This window comes from Esox lucius, chromosome 15 (genome assembly GCF_011004845.1).
Source record: "Esox lucius isolate fEsoLuc1 chromosome 15, fEsoLuc1.pri, whole genome shotgun sequence".
NCBI classification, from domain to species: Eukaryota; Metazoa; Chordata; class Actinopteri; order Esociformes; family Esocidae; genus Esox; species Esox lucius.
This window is the reverse complement of record NC_047583.1, coordinates 19,794,136-19,818,270: the sequence shown is the minus strand read 5'-3', so window position 1 is coordinate 19,818,270 and position 24,135 is coordinate 19,794,136. Positions and strand designations below refer to the sequence as shown.

General features: G+C 43.1%; 1 protein-coding gene across 4 annotated transcripts in view; it reads left to right on the top strand.

The window, feature by feature from the left end:
* The window catches only part of efcab11 (EF-hand calcium binding domain 11), a 43,220-nt gene that overhangs the window by 12,292 nt on the left and 6,793 nt on the right, over positions 1-24,135 (top strand). Inside the window, exon 6 of one of the 4 annotated variants that reach the window (XM_020054219.2) lies at positions 10,708-10,786. The exons of 2 other annotated variants lie outside the window; for them this stretch is intronic. In XM_020054219.2, the coding sequence (XP_019909778.1) occupies positions 10,708-10,762 (55 nt within the window). In that variant the 3' untranslated portion in view covers positions 10,763-10,786. Of the gene's footprint in view, positions 1-8,221; positions 8,395-10,707; positions 10,787-24,135 lie in introns of those variants that run through there. One more of the 4 variants, XM_010878596.3, reaches the window with a different exon arrangement.

The following is a 24,135-nucleotide window of genomic DNA, read 5'->3' as shown; positions in this document are numbered from 1 at the left end:
CCAAGTCTGATCCAAATGGTATAGTTTGCCCAACAGCGCTCCTACTCGCCAGTCTTTTGCTAATATCCTCTCTATCGCTCTCTTCCTCCTCTCACCCCCGCTGTTTCCTACTTTCTGTCTCTCTTCACCCTGTCTCAGTCTCAGTCCAACCTTCCTCTCCTACCTCCCTTTTCCCCCTCCCTCCCTTCTCCCTTTCTGTCTCTTTCTCTCCTCCCCTGCATTCAGCCACTTTTAATAGAACATGACAGAAAGCAGAGGGAATGGATGGAGAAAGAGAGGCCTGGCAGGGAGAGGGGGAAAAAAAGGCAGGGGGACTGAGCGAGAGAAAGGGAGAAGGGAGTAATAATTAGTGTGAAAGTGGGGAGTTAGAGAGTGCTGGTATGTGTGTGGAGTTTATGTGTGCCTAGGGCTGTGTTGCGTCCAGATTATCACTCCAAAGTGATAAATAATAACACTTGCCCTAAGGGAGGGTGGGAGAGGGGGAGAGAGAGAGGGGGGAGGGGGAGGGGGGGGGAAGGAATAGAACTAGAGACTCCATCGATGTGTTTGTGTGTGTGCGGGGGATTGTTTGTGTGTTATAAGTGTTTGTGTCCATGTGCATGTTCTCTCTGTCGTTTTAGGCCCTTGCCATGTTCTTCTTGCCATAATAACAGAACAATGGAGATCTGCTTGAAGGCTCTCATGCCATTAACATACGCGCGCACTTGCTGTGGCGCACAGGCGATATTTAACACACACACACGCGTGACACATTCATGGTGTGCGCCTACTGTCTTTTTTTTTTTAATCGCTCCAGATTTACTGCCGCGTGTCGCCGAGCTTTCGCTCACACGCACATCGTTAACGCAGCAATCGCTCGCCTGGTGACTGTCCCCATGGCAACGCAGCAACGCACCTTTAGCAGAGCCTGCAGTTGTTTTTCCCCTCTTCGAGTGCCCTTCTTTTTTGTCCTTTCTGTCCTCCTTTATTTTGTTCTCTATTACCTCTCCCTCCCTCCGTTTTCTACTCTCTCACCCATCCCTCTGGTCTCCCGCTCCTCTTTAGTTATTCTTTCTTTGCTCCTTGCTCTTTCCCTCGCTCTTTATTTCCCTATCGTTCTCTGCCTCCCTCTCTTTCCCCCACTCTCTTTCCATCTTTCTTTCCCCCACTCTCTTTCCATCTTTCTTTCCCTCTCTCTGTCTGCAACTGACATTCATCAGTGTGCTGTTAAAGACCTATGGCAGGGATGTCGTACACCACTTCTCAATTCAGTCTCAGTTTGCAGCTCCCTCTTTTCTCATGCCCTGTGGAAAACAAACAGTCCATGTGTATTTAATACATAGAAAAGAATGAACTCATTACTGCGGACTTGGCATTTTCTAGTGAACAGTAAACCTTTGGAAGTTGTCTTTAAAAAACGTATAGGTTGATTGTCTTGCGACAGTGTGATGTAATCATATTTGCTTATATCCTGGTGTGTGTTCATGGTTGAGACTAATCGTTTTTCTTCCCAGTAGGCGTCATTATAAACCATTCACGTACAGTATAGTTTTGGGAAAGTCACAAAATTGTCTGTAGGACCCCAACTGATTAAGCCAACTCGTAAAGTTCATTTGGTGTTTTTACAAAACCGTCAGGACAGAACAGTTTGGTCTGCAAGTACCTTTGTTGGACTCTGAGGACTGTTGGTAACCAAAACTCTTTTATTTTCTTGCTTTGTGATGCAGACATGCTTCAGGATTGCAAATGTAAAGCAAAGCCCTTTCAAACCGGTAGATTTTTTTAATAATCTAGATACCATTCCTTGAATTCTTCTTCATAAACATGATTGCTCAGCTAACCTTTGTGTCCCTAACCCACCCCAGTGAACAGAATGGCTCTCATTACAGTCTTGTGAATTGAAACCCTTCATTCTCATCAGAGCCCGTTTTAATTGGCTATATCTGTGTGCAACACTTAAGTGGGAAATATTGGATGAAGTTGCACCAGTGACTGTAAGAGTGTTATTGCTGTGTGCGCCTGTGTGTTTTTCTCTCATCTGTAATCTACAGGAATTGGAGCCTGATGAATAAGTGGAATTAATTATCATTCTTAAATTAAACTTTCTGCTGTACTGCGGGTCCTATCAAAGCAGTGAGAGGGGCTATTTTAACTGTGTGCTAGAAATATATACTAAAGAATATCCATGCTAATTCCCCCCCCACCATCAGCTCTTCCCCTCCAGCTAATGAAAAGAAGGGTTACACTCCCAAACTTGGCTAAAACGCCTCTACAGCTCAACAATCTCTATTTCTTTCTCAATGTTCCCTCTTCTTCTCCTCTCCTGTCATCTATGTGTGAACAGCGAGAGCGGCTGGCAGATGGAGGGATAACAACGTGAGTTTTGGTCAGCTCAACCATAACCATGTTACAGTAACCATGATAGGGTCTGTGCCCTTTAGTCTGACTGTCCTGTTAAATGGTGACACTGAAGGAAGGATGGAGAGCTCCCAGTAACATTTTCCATTCATTTGCATTCATCCTGATTAACCCGGCTATTGATTGGAATAGGCTTACCCCCTGGGAATTGAGAGCTTAGGACTAGAAGTTTCTATCTGCATGTTGATTTGGAAATAATGGACTTTATACAGTTGCAAACCCTCACTGTTTTGAATGGTGTCTGTAATGTTTTTATCTTGTATTCTTTTGAAATTAACATCCTGAATCAGGCTATTTCAAGTTTTATAGAGGTATGGAACATACCACAGAACAAGGCTTATTAGAGGTCAATTTTGACAAAATTGCCAATAGAACTATATAGTCCCAAGCAATGGAAATGTATTTTCCTCTTTTGTAATATTCATGATCTTTATCACTCCATCTCTCTTTCTGTCTTTCTATCCATTTCATGCCCCTCAGGTGAATCTGCTCGGAACATGTCTTTTTTCAGCAAAGTCTCTCTTTTTGTCAATAATATTTACTCTCCTGACAGTTTTCAGTTCATTCCTTTGTTTATGTAATCAGACTTTTATCTACCCAGTTATTTATCTGATTGAATTATCATTTTGTGTTACCGGATGTCTGTTTTTAGAAATGGTTATTTAAGGTGAGGCAGCTGGTTTTAGCCATATATCAATGTATGGTGAAAAGAATATATGCTTAAGGCCAGTAAAAAGAAATCTGTGGGTAAACTCTGATCTCTGGTTGCGTTAAACACTCTCTATACTTAAGTGCATTGTTTTACCATGAAGTGGCCAAACTGTCAAACAGGCATTCAGCCTGTTTTTAATTATACCTGCTTTTCTAATGAGAAAGTTGAGAGTCATTACAGTCTTCTTCCGGCTAACTTAATCTTTCAGTTAGACATATTTCAGTAAAGGTCTCTAAAACTAGAGGTTTCCAAAACTAGAAATAGGCTGTTTTTAGCTTTTGTTATCAATGTTGTTGACGTTCTTTTGCTTTTCCATTGCGTTGTCTTTATTGAGCCTGACAGTTTCCCTAGCTTGGGGTCCCAATAGACAGTGATGAACAGACAGACACACCCTCACAGACACTCACACAGACACTCATTAGAATTCCTGTGTTGTGGAGGTATCTTTTAGACTGGTAATGTAATCGTCATGGTAACTCAGTACAGTGGTGAACAGTAGTCCCTGAGGAGTAGGCCCATTTCCTGCTCCTTGATACATCTGTTTAAGTGTGTGCGCGCATCTGCGTGTTAGTGTGAGAGACACAGTGTGTGCTGAGTTTTTCTTCTCTCATGGAGTGCCTGACCCCTGTGTGCGCACATGAGTGTGGGTTAACATGCGTATAGCATGATAACTAGGTGTGCAGGATACTGTATCCCCGCCACAGCTGTGAGAAAAGCATCCCGTTTCCTGCGGTCTACCTGTGAGGAGAGATCGTAACCATGGAGATGATGAAGGGATGCGATAAACAAGTGAGGACAGTCATTAAGGAGGGGAGAAAGGGCATCTGTTTATCTGGTGGATCTTACAAACAACTTCGGCTCTGGTCTGAAGAACCTGTGTGTGCGTGCGTGCGTGCGTGCGTGTGCGTGCGCGCGGGCGGTGCGGGTGCCATGACGTTGAGTGGATCCGATGGCTGTGATGTGAACAGTGCTCTGCAGCACTTGTGTGTGTCTCTTCTCATCTCCAACTGATATGCCCTCCTGCGTCAAACACACACACTCACACACACTTGAGGAGCGTAAGCTTGGGTCTTAAATGTCTAAGGTTCTTTATTAAGAGCATTCATTCCGATACTACATTAGCGACATTTAGTCCTGTTTCAACAGGCTATTCTTGAGACCCCTCTCCTGTGTGTGTGTGTGTGTGTGTGTGTGTGTGTGTGTGTATGTGTGTGTGTGTGTGTGTTTTTCTGTGTGCAGAACAGCGGAGAGGATAAGAGTGTTAAGGACCACTTGAGTAACAATATTCTCTCAGAATCAAAGGAGTTAAGCAGCAAATCACAGCACTTCTCTCTCCCATCTCTTGCCCACCCTGTGGCCTTTGAGGAGCAGCCTATAAGCATATCAACATAGAGTGCCTATTCACACTACAAGGGTTTTGGTAGTGGTTTGCAGAGAATACCCCTGGCTAGACCTTTTGAAGAAATGTAAACTCAAATTAGCTCCTTCTCGCACAATATTCCTCCAAGCGAAGGAAACATTGGCACTTTTTCAGCATGTATCCAATAAATGCAAACGCTGTCTGTCCTAAAACAGTGTGACATACAGTGGGGAGAACAAGTATTTGATACACTGCCGATTTTGCAGGTTTTCCCATCTACAAAGCATATAGAAGTCTGTAATTTTTATCATAAGTACTCTTCAACTGAGAGTGATGGAATCTAAAACAAAAATCCAGAAAATCACATTGTATGATTTTTAAGTAATTAAATAGCATTTTTTTTTGCATGACAAGTATTTGATACATAAAAAAAAAAGAAGATTGGTACAGAAACCGTGGTTTGCAATTACAGAGATCATACGTTTCCTGTAGTTCTTGACCAGGTTTGCACACACTGCAGCAGGGATTTTGGCCCACTCCTCCATACAGACCTTCTCCAGATCCTTCAGGTTTTGGGGCTGTCGTTGGGCAATATGGACTTTCAGCTCACTCTAGGACCTTGAGATGCTTCTTACAGAGCAACTCCTTAGTTGCCCTGGCTGTGTGTTTCGGGTTGTTGTCATGCTGGAAGACCCAGCCACGACCCATCTTCAAAGCTCTTACTGAGGGAAGGAGGTTGTTGGCCAAGATCTCGCGTTACATGGCCCCATCCATCCTCCCCTCAATACGGTGCAGTCGTCCTGTCCCCTTTGCAGAAAAGCATCACCAAAGAATGATGTTTCCACATTCATGCTTCACGGTTGGGATGGTGTTCTTGAGGTTGTACTCATCCTTCTTCCTCCAAACACGACGAGTGGAGTTTAGACTGAAAAGCTCTATTTCTGTCTCATCAGACCACATGACCTTCTCCCATTCCTCCTCTGGATCATCCAGATGGTCATTGGCAAACTCAAGAAAGATTTCAGCGAAAACTGCAAGAAGCATTGTTCGGGATACAAAGAAAAACCCACAGGTAAGCTCAGATGAAATACAGGCTGCTCTGGAAAATGACGGTGTGGTTGTTTCAAGGAGAACAATACGACAATACTTGAACAAAAATGAGCTGTATGGTCGAGTTACCAGAAAGAAGCCTTTACTGTGCCAGTGCCACAAAAAAGCCTGTTTACAATATGCCCAACAACAATTTGACACAGATTTTAGTGAACAGAAGACCATCCCCACTGTGAAGCATGGTTGTGGCTCATTGATGTTTTGGGGATGTGTGAGCTCTAAAGGCATGAGGAACATTTATGGCAAGATTAATTCAGCATGTTATCAGAAAATACTGGCAGACAATTTGCATTCTTCTGCACAGAAGCTGCGCATGGGACGCTCTTGGACTTTCCAGCACGACAATGACCCTAAGCACAAGGCTAAGTTGACCCTCCAGTGGTTACAGCAGAAAAAGGTGAAGGTTCTGGAGTGGCCATCACCATCTCCTGACCTAAATTTATCGAGCGACTCCGGGGAGATCTCAAACGTGCGGTTCATGCAAGACGACCAAAGACTTTCCATGACCTGGAGGCATTTTACCAAGACAAAGGGGCAGCTATACCACCTGCAAGAATGCAGGGCCTCATAGACAACTATTACAAAAGACTACATGCTGTCATTGATGCTAAAGGGGGCAATACACAGTATTAAGAACTAAGGGTATGCAGACTTTTGAACAGGGGTGAGTCATTTTTTTTTTCTTTGTTGCTATGTTTTGTTTTATGATTGTGCCATTCTGTTACGACCTACAGTTGAATGTGAATCCCATAAGAAATAAAAGACGTGTTTTGCCCGCTTACTCATGTTTTCTTTACAAATAGTACATATATTACCAATTCTCCAAGGGTATGCAAACTATTGAGCATAACTGTACTTAGGCTACCAATACAGAGGGTTGTTGTTTCTCTTGCCTCGAATGCTTTATCTGAGATGAATTATAACAGAAAAGGTATAGCATGCAGAAGTCTGCTATGCTAGAAGGATAGGCTGCAAGTCAGAACAACCCTAAGCTCTCAGTACGTCTACATTTGTGTGGCTTTTAATGGAACGTTGTGCCGTAAAACATCAGCATAACTTAGTGATTTGCAACATCATCGGTTTTGCCTATTTACAGGTAACCCTGACGTTACACTAGGCGGCTGATAGGTTTCCGGTGACTATAAGAATAAGACTGCAGGGCTAAGATTGTCTTTTTGCCAATATCATCTGGTATATGAATCAGTCAATGTAGGTGGTCTGCTGAAAAACCTGCCTTTCATAAAATGTGTTGGACCATGATTGATGAGCAAGTCAATGTTGAATTTACTTACATGATCAATTACAATAACTTCAGATCTGAAAAATCAGACTGACAGGCCTCAACTATGTGCACTTCAGAGGTTTTTTGTATATGAATTAAAACAAAGCTTTTGTTGAAATGAAAAATGAGCCCTTCTTAATGGTGATATTGACTGAGGTCAATATTAAGGCTACCAATCAAAACCCAGACCACAAACTCCGTGTTTGTTTCCGCGTGGGTTTTGCAGCTCAGTACAATTCTTCAAGTGTCAGCAGAGACTCTAAAGTCTGACGTTGTTCCTCGGAAAACGTCGGCAAGTTTGGATCTTTAAGACCTTCACGGGTCCTTGGACTGTAGGGTTGCTTCTCAGAAATGAACTAACATCAAATGATTTGCACCCGATAAAGATAAGCTAAAGAGTTTTGGTGGTTTGAATTGAAGAGGGCAGTCCATAAGTGCAGACCAAAGTATCTGGACATATTCTGAATGGAAGAGTGGCCTAAGAGCCAAGTGTCCTCCAATCTCTTAAAATATTCAAGGAAAAGGCTCGGTGCCATTACACATGGTAGAGTTCACAATGGCATTAACTTAAAAAGGGTCCCAAGACCTCCTAGAGGTAAAGAAACATATGTTTTAACAGTCCCGGTAGAATATTGGCACAACATATTCCCAACTTGTTGACTGAACCAAATGTTTGAGTTCGTCAGTGGGAATACTACCAAGACATATGTATCACACAGCTAAATGACAACAATGTAATAACTGAATTATTAAGCAACCCTCACATATTTCAACTTTTCAATATAACTGCAGCAATATGGACATCACATGTTATTTCCATCCACCTGTAAGCCCTAGCAACCCCACTCAAAAGCAGCAGGTATCCAGTAGACAAACTCAGCGTAATGAAATAGCGTGTGACATGCTTACTGTAACAAAGGCTTTCTTCAGTGGATAATCACAAAATAACAATTTGGCAAAGTAATGGAATTTATGGTTGCACATTTTTAGCTACCATAACTATAACCTTTCGCATGCTAAAGTGACACCTGAAATAACTTTTAGCAGTTTCATGCCAACTCAATGACGAGTTAGCCGTCCTTCTTAGAACCTTATGGTATTGACACGGTTTCCAGCACTACAAAACACAAGGCCTGTGGCCTTTCCTCCAACTTCCTGCTTCACTGGGAAAAACAACAAATCTGTGATTCAGCAGTTGTTGCCAGACCTGCTGAAATGCTCTTCCTAAGAGATGTCCTGGTAGACTGGACAACTGGGCCTCCCTTCTTCATCATTGCTTGCGTGATTTCAGCCTTGTCATTGTAGTACAGTGGTAATTCTGACCGATTTTCTCTGTGCCCTCTTTCTATGGGATGACCAGCTAAAGAGGAGAGATTTGGTGAGAAGACTTCATAGGAAGGAGACACAGGTTGTAATTCTTCCAGAATCCGGTCAGGTGGCAGTTGGATCTACTGTATCATGCTCATGAGTACTCAGTGATCGTGGACATCAGGACCCTGCCCAAAAAAAACGCCCAAAAACCACTATACTTCCTGAGGAGGTTTGGCATGTCTGTAAAAACTCTCACCAACTTCTATAGGCGCACCATTGAGAGCACCCTCTCAGGCTGCTCTGCTGCAAGTCCCTCCAGAAGGTGGTAAATTCTCCGGGGTGTGTCATCGGCTGCCATCTCTCCTCCGTGCAAGGCATCTACCATAACCTGTGCCTGAGGAAAGCTTGGAACATCATCAAAGACCACGGCCACCCAGACTATGGTCTGTTCACACTGCTGCCGTTTGGAAGATGCTACCGGAGCAAAGGGATGCACACTTCCAGACTCACAAACAGTTTTTTCTCTCAGGCCATAAGGCTCCTCAACCAGCAACACTGATCTACGATTATACTGATCACACCTAAACATTACAAATGCTCTGATGTCTTTCCATGTACATTCAATGGAACCTTTTGTATTTTGCATTCATAGACATAGTACACTCATATTGTACCTATAATATTCAATACTTTTTATTGCTGCTAGTTTACATTGTTCATGTATGTTATTGCCATATTTTTTATTTCGATATTCATTGTGCAGGATGACGCTGGTATTCGGTGCATTTGATAAATAAACTTAGATCTGAACTTGAACTGAACTGAGTACTACCATTTTGCAGATTGGATGTTTTGGATTCATATGTTCAAGCACTTGCCTTTGATGATCAAGGGCCCTGGGAAAAAAAGTTTAAAATATGAACATAGGGTGAAGCACAGACTGTTTCAAGCAACTAGGATTTTTGCTCACTGGAAGTCTGCACATTCTTGTGAACAGTTGGATCATTCAATAGTGTAATATGGTTTGGTTCCATTATTCAAATGTGTACTGTAACATGCCTGAGATGACAAGTCCCTTTTCCTAGGCCCAGTAGTTGAATGCTTTTCCTAGGCCCAGTAGTTGAATGCTTTCCCTAGGCCCAGTAGTTGAATGATTTTCCTAGGCCCAGTAGTTGAATGCTTTTCCTAGGCCCAGTAGTTGAATGCTTTTCCTAGGCCCAGTAGTTGAATGCTTTTCCTAGGCCCAGTAGTTGAATGCTTTTCCTAGGCCCAGTAGTTGAATGCTTTTCCTAGGCCCAGTAGTTGAATGCTTTTCCTAGGCCCAGTAGTTGAATGCTTTTCCTAGGCCCAGTAGTTGAATGCTTTTCCTAGGCCCAGTAGTTGAATGCTTTTCCTAGGCCCAGTAGTTTAATGCTTTTTCTAGGCCCAGTAGTTGAATGCTTTACAAGCACATGCTGAGGCTGCTGGCTAGTGGTTGCTGTGACATTTAAGGTACTGTGGAACACCAACTTCAACAGACCCTTACTGTATCTCTGTACACGCCACTCCTGGTAAAATGGGAATTGAAAAGTGAATCTACATTTTATGTAAATTGACATTTCGTCCTGATACCTCGTGAATGAGAAAAGGCTGTGAGCTGGAAATAACTGGTTTGTTTTAACCTCATACCTGTGAGGTTCTGTACTGTTCAGTTTAGATTGTGTCCTTTGAATTTGAACATAGCCTGTCCTTTTGAATTATTGTTTACACCTGTTTCTTGTTTGTCCCCTCGTTGTGACCCTATTTACTGCCCCAGTGTGTCTGCTTGGTCATTGTGTGTGTTCATATGGCTATGGCTGTGCTGCTTGTTAGTCTCTCTTGATTAAACTACTGTTGCTTTGGAAACCTCTGCGCGTGTCCGGCTACCCATGCCAAATCGTGACAATACCTACTGTCTTTCTCACACACACACACACACACACACACACACACACACACACACACACACACACAGTTCTCTCCTGCTTTCCATCAGTCTTTCTCTTCAACTCTCCCTTCTCCTCTTTCCTGTTCTCCCTCCTTCTTTTCACTTCAATTCAAAGGGGCTTTATTGGCATGAGAAACACATGTCATTGCCAAAGCAAGTGGAAAATAATCAAATGAAGTGAAAGTGTTAAGTAAACACTACACAAAAGTTTCAAAAGGATTACAATTTATATTATTGTCTATATTAAGTGTTCTAACAATGTGCAAATATTTAAATTATAATTGGCAAGGGAAACAAATTTACTGAATAAATATTGGATTTATTTACAATGTTGTTTGGCCTCCACTAGTCCTTTTCTCATGGCCACGGTTCAAAACATGCTGCAATGATTCCAGATTGCAAAATTTAGACTTTCTTTCTTTCTGGCTTTCTCTAAACCTCTATCGCTCTTTCTATCTAAACCTCTGTCCCAGAGGAGTGGTGGCTAGTCTTTGATCTTGGTAGGAGGTCTATGTTGATTGGATGATCTCTGTAGAAGGTTATTACTGATTGTTTTTTTTTCTGCATAGTCAGTGCCACCTCAGAGCCCTCAATGCAGAGCCCACAAGGTCAACACAGATCTAACTTCTTGATGCGAGAGGAAATGTGAGAAAAAGGACAGAAGGATTAGGAGAAAGGAGAGTGATGGAGAAGATGTGCCCAAATTTCCAGAAAGCATCATACTCGAGCAAATTCACAGTAGACTCAGTCAGTACGTTTATTCTAAACTTAATTTAGTGCCTTCAGTTTTGACCTCGTGCTAACCTAATTTTGTTAGATCCAATTTGCAGTTGACTTAACATCTGTCTTACTCTCAAAACAACGCAGTGATTCTTAACCAGGACAGACGGCACTCCTCTGACTACTGTCCTCAGAGGTCAACAAAGCATGACGTGACGGGAAAACTGAAGCCTCCCCTCCCTCCCATCGATGTGGACAGTCCTGGTTCAATATGCACCACACTTTCCACAAGACCCTGATGGTGTGGTAAAACCATGGCTAGAACCAGCACTACACTATCTTATTAACCACACTCCAAAGCAGTTAAGAAGAAGATAGACTTTATCTCTCGCTATCCCCCTCCTGTGTCCGTCTCTCTCTGTCTGTATTATTAAAGAGAGAGGTGTGCGTGCGTGTATGTTCTAGGCCTGGTCCATTAGCAGCTGAGCTCAGGAGATTCCTGTCTGTCAGTCTATCTGTCGGTCGGTGTGTCTGGGACAGAGAGCACTTTACATCGGTGGAGCTACTGGAGGTCATGCTGGGTTACTCAGCTCAGCTTTAAGTTCTGCATCTCTCTATACCTCAACCTGTTTCCCTCGCTCCTTTTCTAAACCTCTACAGTGAGGGGAAAAAAGTATTTGATCCCCTGTTGATTTTGTACGTTTGCCCACTGACAAAGAAATTATCAGTCTAATTTTAATGGTAGGTTTATTTGAACAGTGAGAGACTGAAAATAACAACAAAAGAATGCAGAAACACGCATGTCAAAAATTTTATAAATTGATTTGCATTTTAATGAGTGAAGTAAGTATTTGATCCCCTCTCAATCAGAAAGATTTCTGGCTCCCAGGTGTCTTTTATACAGGTAACGAGCTGAGATTAGGAGCATACTCTTAAAGGGAGTACTCCTAATCTCAGCTTGATACCTGTATAAAAGACACCTGTCCACAGAAGCAATCAATCAATCAGATTCCAAACTGTCCACCATGGCCAAGACCAAAGAGCTGTCCAAAGATGTCAGGGACAAGATTGTAGACCTACACAAGGCTGGAATGGGCTAAAACACCATTGGCAAGCAGCTTGGTGAGAAGGTGACAACAGTTGGTGCGATCATTCGCAAATGGAAGAAACACAATAGAACTGTCAATCTCCCTGGGTCTGGGGCTCCATGCACGATCTCACCTCGTGGAGTTGCAATGATCATGAGAACGGTGAGGAATCAGCCCAGAACTACACAGGAGGCTCTTGTCAATGATCTCAAGGCAGCTGGGACCATATTCACCAAGAAAATGATTGGTAACACACTACGCCGTGAAGGAGTGAAAGCCTGCAGGCCCATCTGAACTTTGCCAGTGAATATCTGAATGATTCAGAGGAGAACTGGGTGAAAGTGTTGTGGTCAGATGAGACCAAAATCGAGCTCTTTGGCATCAACTCAACTCGCTGTGTTTGGAGGAGGAGGAATGACCCCAAGAACACAATCCCCACCATCAAAACATGGAGGTAGAAACATTATGCTTTGGGTGTGTTTTTCTGCTAGGGGACAGGAGAACTTCACCGCATCAAAGGGATGATGGACGGGGCCATGTACCGTCAAATCTTGGGTGAGAACCTCCTTCCCTCAGCCAGGGCATTGAAAATGGGTCGTGGATGGGTATTCCAGCATGACAATGGCCCAAAACACACGGCCAAGGCAACAAAGGAGTGGCTCAAGAAGCAGCACATTAAGGTCCTGGAGTGGCCTAGCCAGTCTCCAGACCTTAATCCCATAGAAAATCTGTGGAGGGAGCTGAAGGTTCGAGTTGCCAAACGTCAGCCTCAACCTTAATGACTTGGAGAAGATCTGCAAAGAGAAGTGAGAAAAAATCCCTCCTCAGATGTGTGCAAACCCGATGGCCAACTACAAGAAATGTCTGACCTCTGTGATTGCCAACAAGGGTTTTGCCACCAAGTACAAAGTCATGTTTTGCAGAGGGGTCGAATACTTATTTCACTCATTAAAATGCTAATCATTTTATAACATGTTTTTCTGGATTTTTTTGTTTGTTATTCTGTCTCTCACTGTTCAAATAAACCTACCATTAAATATATAGACTGGTCATTTCTTTGTCATTGGGCAAACATACAAAATCATCAGGGAATCAAATACTTTTTTCTCTAACTGTACATGTCTCTTTCCATACCTCTACCTGTCTCTATATATGCAGTGTCTTCAGAGAAGCATTCAGAACCTTTCACTTTAATACCCTATAATGACAAAGTATAAACAGAAACATTTAAATATCAAGTTTACATTAGTATTCTGACCATTTATTCAGTACTTTGTAGAAGTGCTTTGGGTAGCTATCATATAGTACCAGTCAAGGGTTTGGACCTACTCATTCAAGGGTATTTCTCTTTTATTTAAAAATTTGGAAAAAAAACCGATTAAATAAATATTTAATCATGTAGTAACCGAACAGTTGTTACATTTTTGTAAGTAGTCACCCTTTTCCTTGGCGACAACTTTGCACACTCTTGGGATTCTCTCAACCAGCTTCATGACGTCACCTGGAATACTTTTCCAACAGTCTTGAAGGAGTTCCCACTTATGCTGAGCACTTGGTTGCTGCTTTCCCTTGCTAAACCATCTCAATTGGGTTGAAGTTGGGTTATTGGCGAGGCTGGGCCAGCACCATCACTCTGCTTCTTGGTCAAATAGCCCTTACACAAACTGGAGATGTGTTTTAGTTCATTGTTCTGCTAAAAACATTCTTATTGGTGACCTTCAGTAGTGGTTTATTTGCAGCAATTTGATCATATAGTCCTGATTCACGCAGTCTCTTCTGACTGGTTAATGCTTAGATGTGTCTGTTACTTGAACTCTGTGAAGTATTTATTTGGGCTACAATCTGAGGTGCAGTTAATTGCCGATTTCTAAGTCTGGTATGTCACTTTACTACTGAACTAATCCTCTGCAGCAGAGGTAACTTCTTTTCCTGTGGTGGTCCTCATGAGAGACAGTTTCATCATAGCGCTTGATGGTCTTTGCTACTACAATTGATACTTTCTTGAAGAAACTTTCAAAGTAGCTTTAAGTTAGGGGTGTTATTAGCCAGGTGATGAATGTTACCTTGTTTTCATCGAACGTAGCTGTTGGCCTAATAGTTAGAATTGGTCTAATCAGACCAGATGTATTTTTCTTTAAACTCTGAGGTCTGAACTCAGGAGTGGCTTTCATCAAGCCACACTACCGTAAATGCCTTCTGATGAACTGCTGCAGAGATGCTTCTAGCAGGTGTCCCCATCTGTGCAGAGAAACTCTGAAGCTCTGTTAAGAGTGCCCATGGGGTTCTTTTTCACCTCCCTGACTAAGGCCCTTCTTGCCCGGTTAGTGTGTTTGGCCAGAACCCTAGCTCTAGGAAGTGTCTTGGTGGTTCTAAACTTATTACATTTCTCATTGCTGGAGCCCACTGTGTTCCTGGGATCTTTCAACTCTTTAGCATTTGTTAACACCTTCCCCAGAGTTATTATATCATGGAGGTATACTGAGAGTTCCTAGTACTTCATAGCTTGTTTTTTTACTCTGACATGCACTGTGAAGTAGGGGACCTTATGCAAACATGTTCTATTTGTTAATCATGTCCAGTAAATTGAATTTGCCACATGAGGCTCCAGTCAAGTTCTAGAGACATCTGAAGGATGATCAAAGGAAACAGAATGCATTTGAGTGTCATGCCAAAGGGTCTGATAATATTTCAGTTTTTTTATTTTCAATAAATTGGCACATATTTCATGTTTTCACCTTTTCATTATGGGGTATTGTTCGTAGTTTGGCAAAACAATTATGAATCAATTATGAGTTCAGTCTATAACACAACAAAATTTGGAGAAAGTAACAGGGTCTGAATATTTTCCAAAGGCACTGTATATATACCCTTTATACTTTAACTCTCTTTACCTCTCTCTTTCTCTCTACACATCATTTTTACTACTATTCTTTAACTAATTATTTCTAACTCATCCCATCCGCATAAACAACTCACTTGTTTAACCCCTCTATTTCCTAGTTCACAGGGGGATTGTCAGAAAGTAGAAAAGGAATGAAAGAGTGGGAGCTGGAGAGACAGAGAGAAGGCCAACATTGCAATTTCAGCCAAATGTGTTTCCCTTTCCTCCAAAAAAAAAAGCCCCATGTTTCTGAATGTCTTAAAATCCAGCTAAGCCCTTTAACAGCCGAGAACCGGTCAACATATATCCACATTAGACAGTGGGTAGCTTTCAAAGGAGGGAAGTGTTGAAGAGAGGGTAGTGTTGGATGGATGTGTGGACTGGGACAATGTGCTTATTAAGATGGTTCTGGAGTGTTGGCCCAGTTAAAAACAGGATTTAGCCTAGCAGCGGAGAGCTTTAGCATGCACTGTCTGGCTGTCTGGCTTTGGGAGCTGTTGTCTTGGTAACTGTTCTGTTCTCAGCGAGTGCTTTTCAAGGGGCGGGGGTAGACATGGAGAGAATGCTTTTCTTTCTCTGTTGTTTTGTCTTTTTTTTCTTTTCACTCCTTTCCTCCCCCGTTTTATTCTGTCTTCTCATCTCCCCTCCTCTCCTAATATATAATACATATGACATTTAGCAGTCCCTTTTATCTAAAGTTACTTACAGTCATGCCTGCATACGTTTGACTTGGAGTTGTTCCCGGGTATCCAACCCCCTATCCTGGGCAGCGACCTTCACAGAGGACTACTACTCATCCCTCTCACCTACTCTCACACATTTTCCCTGAACACATCCCTCTCACCTACTCTCACCCATTTTCCCTGAACACATCCCTCTCACCTACTCTCACCCATTTTCCCTGAACACATCCCTCTCACCTACTCTCACCCATTTTCCCTGAACTCAACCCTCTCACCTCCTTTCACCCATTTTCCCTGAACTCATCCCTCTCTCCTCTCACCCCTTTCTTTTGGATATTTAGCTGTAGATCGGTGGACGCACTCCCCCCAGGACAAACACTATGTGCAGAAATATAGACACTGACACAATTAGAAATATTTGGACACTGACACCATTTTCATATTTTGGGCTCTGTACACCGCCATAGTGGATTTTAAATGAAACAACCGAGATGCAATTGAAATGCAGCCTGTCAGCTATAATTCAAGGGGTTGAACAAAAATATGGTATGTATTGTATAGGAATGTCAACCATTTTCATACACAGTCCCCTTATTTCAGGGGCTCAAATGTAATTGGACAAATTAACACAATCATAATTATATGTTCATTTTTAATACTTAGTTGAGAATCCTTTGCAGGCAATGACTGCTTTAAGTCTGGAATGCATGGACATCAGCAAATGCTGGGTTTCCTTCTTTGTGATGCTTTGCCAGGCCTTTACTGCAGCTGTCTTCAGTTGTTGTTTGTTCGTGGGTCTTTCTACCTTAAGTTTTGAAATGCATGCTCGATCAGGGTTTTGGTCAGGTGATTGACTCGGCCATTGCAGAATATTCCACTTCTTTGCCTTAAAAAATAATGATTATGAGCTGTTCCAAGCCTTCTCCATACTTTTTTCTTCCCATCATTCTGGTACAGGTTGATCTTAGTTTCATCTGTCCAAATAATGCTGTTCTAGAACTGGGCAGGCTTTTTTGATGTTTTTTGGCAAAGTCTAATCAGGTCTTTCTATTCTTGAGGCTTTGCTCCTTGTGGTGAACCCTTTGTATTTGTTCTCGTGAAGTCTTCTCTTTATGGTAGACTTGGATAATGGTGTGCCTACCTCCTGGAGAGTGTTCTTCACTTGGCTGGATGTTGTGAAGGTTTTTTTTCTTTACCAGGGTGAGGATCCCACGGTCATCCTCCAAGTTTCAGTTTAAAGGTTTATTTGAGCTCCTTTGACCGTGTGTTGTGTGTTCACAGCAACAGCCTCCAAATGCAAATGCCACACCTGGAATCAACTCCAGACCTTTTACCTGCTTCATTGATGAATAATGAAGGAATAGCCCACACCTGTCCATGAAACAGGTTATGAGTCAAAGAGGAGGCTACATATTAAAGAGCTGTAATTCCTAAATCCTTCCTCCAATTTGGATCTGAATACCCTTACATTAAACCTGAGAGACTGCACTTTAAGCCAATATTCATTAATTAACTGTAACTTGAATATATTTTGGTAAATAGCCAAAATAACAAAACCTGTTTCAGTGTCCAATTATTTCTAGACCTAACTCTGTGTGTGTTTTGGGATCAGCAATCACAGCATTATAGACATGATATTTTTATGCAAATTGGCAATGTTGAAAATTGATAAAATGCAAATTAAACTTTCTGTGCAAACTTTTTACGTGGACTTGAAAGGTAACATACTCTTATAATCTCCATCCGGCACAACCAGAAGAGGACCGGCCACCCCTCAAGTTCCTATTTAGGTTTCTAAGAGGCGTGGTATAAGACAAATATACCACAACTAAGGGCAATATGAATACAGTTACAGAGTCTAAAACCGATGTACTTGATAAAACATTTGGAATGTTTTCAAATGGTCAACAGAAGTCATAGTACCTTGGTTGTGGCATACCAGCAATGCCCGGATGTCCTCCAGGGTGAAAGAGTGAATATTGAACAGAGTTGCCCTGTTTCGTTTAAGTTGTGGCAACTCCTTACAGTCGGTCAGTCGACTGTCAGATCAAATTGTGGTTGCTGGCTCAGTTAATGTGTTCTACAGTGATGTTAAAGAAATACCACCCCTGGTAAGTTCTTTTTTTGTGCGTATTTGGCTAAATGCACAAAAAAAGGTTATTGTGCATATAAAGAGGATATTGTGCATATTCTCTTGGTATCAACTTTCATCTTTCCAGAGCACATAGGTCCAGTAGTTTTGGTCAGTTGTTTCTTGATATTCATTTTTGGGAGCGTAATGTTTTTGAGAGCAAAATAAGTTGCCTTTAGGGTAGATTGGCTAAACAGAAGCCACTCCTGTGTAAAAGGCATACAACAAACCACCTCAAGGACTCTGAGAGCCTGAGAAAAAGTATGAATAGGTTATAAGTTAAGTCTGTAAAACAACAACATGTGGAGAAAGTAAAGGGGTCTGAATAGCATACAGGCACTGTATAAATCAAATTATACGACTAATTTACAATAAACGACCATTGATATCTTATTTTCCATCACATCCATTCATTTGGGATCTCTGTTTTTGTGTGGAATTGCCTGTAAGCCATGTAGGTGTGTGTGTTTTTTGGTATGTCTGTGTGTGTCAGTGTGTTTTGTGAATCAAGGAGAGTGTGAAAGAACAAGGAGAAAGGCATGATTGAGAGAATGACTGCTTGGGGAGTGAGAGATACAGATAGTGAGAGGGGGAGGGAGAGACTGGGGGGGAGACAATGGCAGGTTGGTTTTTGGGAGTGTGAAAGCATAAGTTGAGACGAAAAGACACACTATTAACTTTTCCCGTGAATTCCCATTTCCGTGGGTTTCGGGATTGTCAGTCGCCGTCTATGAAACAAGCAGTTGTCAGTAAGCTGGGAAGGGGTGCACTTTGGGTGTTGTCGCCTGATATCAAATCCTCTGCCGTCCCCTATCTGAGGCTGATCAGTTGCTGGCGCGCTTTTTTTTGCGAAAGGTCATAGGTTACCGGAAGTCAGATGAGGGGCGCTTCCACTTAATCATACGTGTAGAGGTTTGTGTGTGTGGAAAAACTTGAGGGGCTGCAATGAATACCCACCCCGCTGGGAGGAAGTAAACAAACGCAGTCACTGTTGAAACAAAGCCATGGTGCGAAAACACACACACGCCTCTACACATTCTTATGTTTCTGTTGACATTTCAGGTACTTTTTCCCGTGTGCTTATTACCTGTAAGCCAGATATAAAAAAGGCAAGGTTCCTTTGTTGTTTTAACCGTGTTGCATCTCTGTCTCTGACAGTAATTGGAGGGAGAGAGGGACAAGGAGAAAGAAGAAGGGAGAGGGAGAGGTGATGTATGCCAACAGATACGGATGAAAGGAATTTGTTAGCAATAGAGATGGATGTGTTCCATAAATGAGGAAGGTGAAGCGAAGGGAGGAGGGAGGATGTGTGGAATTGAGGTGGAGGGGTTGGGTTGGGAGGTGGGGGTCAGTAGAGGGGTGTTTGTTTGTGTGTGCGTGACGTGTTGGCACATCTCGGGTCTGCAGTTCTCCCGTCTCTCATTTCAGAAGTGACAGGTGAGCTCTGTGAAAAGTGCTGTGGTGTTTTTGATACAGTATTTAATATTCTGGAAATGTCTCTCTCTCTCTCTCACCCTTTATTTGTCTTCTCTCCTGGTGTCTGTCTTCAAATCAATTTAATTTAAAGGCCTTTATTGGCATGGGAAACGTGTTTACATTGCATAAGCAAGTCTTCTCTCTCTCTCTTCAAATTCAATTGAAAGGGCTTTTTTGGCATAGGAAATCTAAGTTTACATTGGCAAAGGAAGTCTTCTCCTGTCTTTTTCTTCTCGCTTTCTCTCAGTTTCTATTCTCCTTCTTTCACTGGATAAATAGCATTCTATCTCTCCACATTCCCACGTGGTTCTTGGTCCAGAGTCAAGTCGTTTCTCCTACTTTTTAACCCTCACAGATTGCCATCAGATCACTGTGATACTGAAAGGTTTGCGATTCTGTCTCTTTGCTCCCTCCATCCCTCCCTTGCTATTTTCTCCCTCTATCCCTCTAGTGTGTGGCTGGGTAGTCAGGTACTGAGTATAGGGGATTAAATGATTACCATCTCTCAGTAGCTGGCATCTCCTAATCTCTTGCTCTCTCTCTGTCAGTCTGTGTGTGTGTTTGTCTCTCAGTGATGTGCATGTCCCTGAGTAATGTATGCTTTTTAAAATCTAGATTCAGTTTGTCAGAGAGACAACAATAAAGTGTGTGTGTGTGTGTGTGTGTGTGTGTGTGTGTGTGTGTCTGTGTGTGTGTGTGTGTGTGTGAGTGTGAGTGAGTGAGTGAGCGAGTCCATGCACTCTTGTGGTCTGCTCTTCCTCTTTGTATCTCTGGCACCATCGCCCCAACTCTCCAGATCATCCAATCAGATTCCGGGAATACCCATGTGCCCTCTGTGACATCTCCTGCCATGGCTCCCTCGCGCCATGGCAACAAGGGATTATGAGCCTCTGTGCAGGCACAGCAACGCAGTCGCTAAGTCGGGCAGCCCTGTTACATATTCTATCCCCTTTTAATCTCTGATATACTGTAGGATATTCTTTAACTGACACTACCCCTCAGACCGAGTTATTGGGGGGGGGGGTATAGAATATGAAGAGAGAGTTGTTGAGAGAGGGAGGAGGGAGGGGGCCGATTGCTATAAGAGAGAGAGAGGCTGCTACAGTAGATTGGGTTTAGTAGGATACAGTATTTAGAGGTAGATTTAGCAGACCTCTAGCTATATAGTCCCGAGAGAGGGAGGAAGAGAGAGGACAGGTATGAAAAGATGAAGACAGAGGAGGGTTGGGGGGAGAGGTGGGGAGAAGTCCTGTGGGACGGATAGAGAAGGGTCCACTGGGTCTGACATTTGGGAGGTGGTGTGTGACACATCTGAGCTCAGATCACAGCAGCAGAGTGAAACCTGAGGTAATCCACTTAGACCTGCGCCTCACCTGGGTGGACCAAACAGCGGTGGATGAACCACAGCACGACCAGGCGCTGCATCACTCTCCGCCTCAGCATAAACTGTGCCCCTGTGAATGAATTGATTTTACACTGTCATGTCATTACCACTGGGGTTGGACCAAATATGTCCCCATGCAGCCCACAATCCCATTCAATACGGCCCACAGCAGGTTCATATGGGGGAATTATTAAATTGAGTAAAACATTTAACGGCACTGCAAGCCTGTATTAAAATGAGTGTGTATAAATTAAAATGAATTTATTTAAAAAAAAAATGTATCCAAATTTGTGATATCCAATTTGTTATTGGATGGCTGATCGCAGCAGCTCTCAGCGGACACGGGATGGTTGATGTCAAGATATTTGTCCTCTCAAGCTTATCTGATGCTTGTCTAGAGGACAATCCTCATGCACAGAAGGGATCACCCTCTCCTGCCTAGTACCTTGATTGAGTGTACAGCCATCTAAGCCAGTGAACAAGGTGTTGCTAGAGAGTTACAAGGCCAGCCAGTTGAATTACAAAGCCCTCATTCTTCCAAAATTAGGATTGGAGCCATGTTGGGTGAGGTGTGTGTGTGTGTGTGTGTTTGTTCTGTGTGTGTGTGTGTATGTTTGTGCATGCATCTTGAATTCATGTATTTGCATCCGTAAAACATTTAGCGTTTTTATTTTAGACCAGTGAACTACTACAGCTTCAAATAACCAGTTAGTATCGGTTGACAGGAAGTGACATCAGACGTCACATCAGTTACACCGGGTTTTAACAAGATGGAATGCCGCTAAGGGATTAGGATGAGTTAAGGTGGTAGGTTAGGAGAATGAATGTAGCAGCCCCCCCCCCCCCCCCCCCCCAGGTATGACTCCAATGCGAACGTTTTGACGTGACTATGACATTAGCGGCATCCTGTCCAGATATGACCGTTTGCCAGTCGGTTTCATATGACCGGTGTGTCATCGGGTGTATCATGTGATGTCACGCCTTGCTTTCTTTTGTTTTGTCATGTCTGTGACAGACTAAAGCAGCCTCACTGACAGGGCCTCAGATGAAGGCGTATCTGATGTAGCTTGCTATTGTAGCTGGGGTTTGAAGGGATGACATGGACAAAGTCGGATCCAGCTTCTGTAGATGGTGCCAGCGGAGTCACACTGAGGTGAATTCAGAGATTTGTACACACACACACACACACACACACACATCAGGGGCGTACACACACACACAACTATTCTCTCTCTGGTTGTGTCAGTTTCTTTTCCCCTCTCCCCTCTGTTCTCCCCCTTTCCTACAGATGTGTACAGAGATCATGCTGAGATGGCTCCCAGGCAATGTTTCCCAGAACCCTCACTAACGAACACCAACACCAAAAGATCCCAAAAGACTTTAAAATCAGCCCTGAAATGATTTTAATTACTACTAGTGTTTATCTTTTATCTCTCTTTCAACTTTTTATAGCAGGCCTCCAGTTCTGACTCTAAATGAGTCATCCATACAGCAAACAAACAACAAATGTGAGAAGGTTTTTTTTGTATTTGTATGTATTTGTGTGTTCCCAGTTTCAGAGTCAGAAGTGCTGAGTTTGGATGCTGAAGCCTCGTAGTGTCAGGGTCATCCAGTGGTTTGGGAGAGTAAATGAAATGTTGCTGTTTCTAATCCCTGAAACAGACAAGGTGAAATAAACAACCTGTCATCCTGTCTCGAAGCAAGACTGTTAATCCTAATTTCTCCCAGTTTGTTGCTGTAAATAGGAATGTGTTCTTAGCATTCATATCTGGTAAATGAACAGTTAAAAACAAAAGGATCTGTTTAGCCTTTTAGATCATAATAGACTAGGTAGGACAGATGCGTAAGACCTACTCCTAAATCCAGCGTCTCTTGAGATCGCCTAATGGAATGATACTCTACTCTATGCATAGTGGATGAATGCAGGCCAAGATGTGCTGATCAGACAAATTAATAGTGATATTTGTTCTTCCTGTCTAGCTTGTTTGTGTGTGTGTGTGTGTGTGTGTGTGTGTGTGAGGTTTTTTGGCAGGTCCCAACTAAAGAAATGCTGTTTCCGGTTAGAAGAAAAAAAATACAATTCTGCATAGTATTACCTTTTGGTTAAGACATTAGCTGTTATATTCTAGCATTAGCTAGCTTAAGTTTAGGCCTAAAAGTTGAGGTTAGGTTAGGGTAATCGTTACGTTTAAGCCTAGGGAATAGGAAACATGAATGCAAAACCAGTGAGCACACGTTGTTCAGTGAGCCCTTCAGCGTCCCTGGCATTCAGCGGGATTCGCTGCATGTGTATTTCTCATGCATTGAACTTTTTAGATGAGAATGAAGGCAGGAGGAAGAGGACGGGAAGTGTGTAAATTGTTTTGGACAGCGAGGGACCAAACGTGTGGACATTTGGAGGATAGGAGGAGGGGGAGGAGGGAAGAAAGGGAAGAGAAAAGGAGGTGAGGAAAAAGTATTTAAAAAAAAAAACACAGAAAGGTCTCTCAAGAAACAGAGTATGTATGAAGTATAGCTACGGTAGAACATAGAAGCGTCACACATCCCCATGGAGTACGAGAATGCTGATCTGGCGCTGTAACTCTTCAGTCTGTCTGTCTGTATCTGTGCCCTCTTTTTTTTATCAGGCAGCAGCTCTAGTCTAGACTCGCTACACAGCCCCCAAATTACCTTAAAAAACACACCAATTCCCAGCAGCACCTCTGAGTTTCAACCAGTTGTGACAGACAGGCCCGCAGCTGGGTCCCCAGGGCCTAACGGAGAACAGGAAGACCTTTTATCCTTGTGTGTGTGTGTGTGTGTGTGTGTGTGTGTATGTCTGTTTGTGTGCGTCTATGCACATGCATGCTTGTGTGTGTGTGTGTGTGTGTGCACGCGCATGTGAAGATGAAGGCCTTTCATTCTTCCATCTGTGATGAAGGAAATGGGCTTTCAGCGTAGAGGCAAAGAGGCATGTTTTTGGGTACAAAAGGGCCACGCCGTTCCTCTCAGCCCCTCTGCTGATCTCCCTCTGTCGATCCCCCTCTGCTGATCTCCCTCTGTCGATCCCCCTCTGCTGATCTCCCTCTGTCGATCCCCCTCTGCTGATCTCCCTCTCTCGATCCCCCTCTGCTGATCTCCCTCTGTCGATCCCCCTCTGCTGATCTCCCTCTGTCGATCCCCCTCTGCTGATCTCCCTCTCTCGATCCCCCTCTGCTGATCTCCTCTCTCGATCCCCCTCTGCTGATCTCCCTCTCTCGATCCCCCTCTGGCGATCTCCCTCTGTCGATCCCCCTCTGCTGATCTCCCTCTGTCGATCCCCCTCTGCTGATCTCCCTCTGTCGATCCCCCTCTTTCCGCAGAGCATCTGAGCAGCACAACACTGTGCCGTGGAGAGAGGAGGAGGAGATTGAGAAGTATGTGCCTCCTCTGTCATTTTGTATCTTCTATGAATAAAGCGTTGGTTTCAGAGCACATTTCTTATTAATAAGAGAGGCTTGCCTCTACGCTGATGGGTTGTGGGTACCCATCAGGCTTTGTGTGTGAGCAGAAGCAGAACAGTGTACGAGTTCTCCAGTAGTACAGGTCCCCTCTGACCGTGGCAGAATGTGTGTTTTAGTGTGTGTGTGTGCATACAAAATCCCACATAATCCCC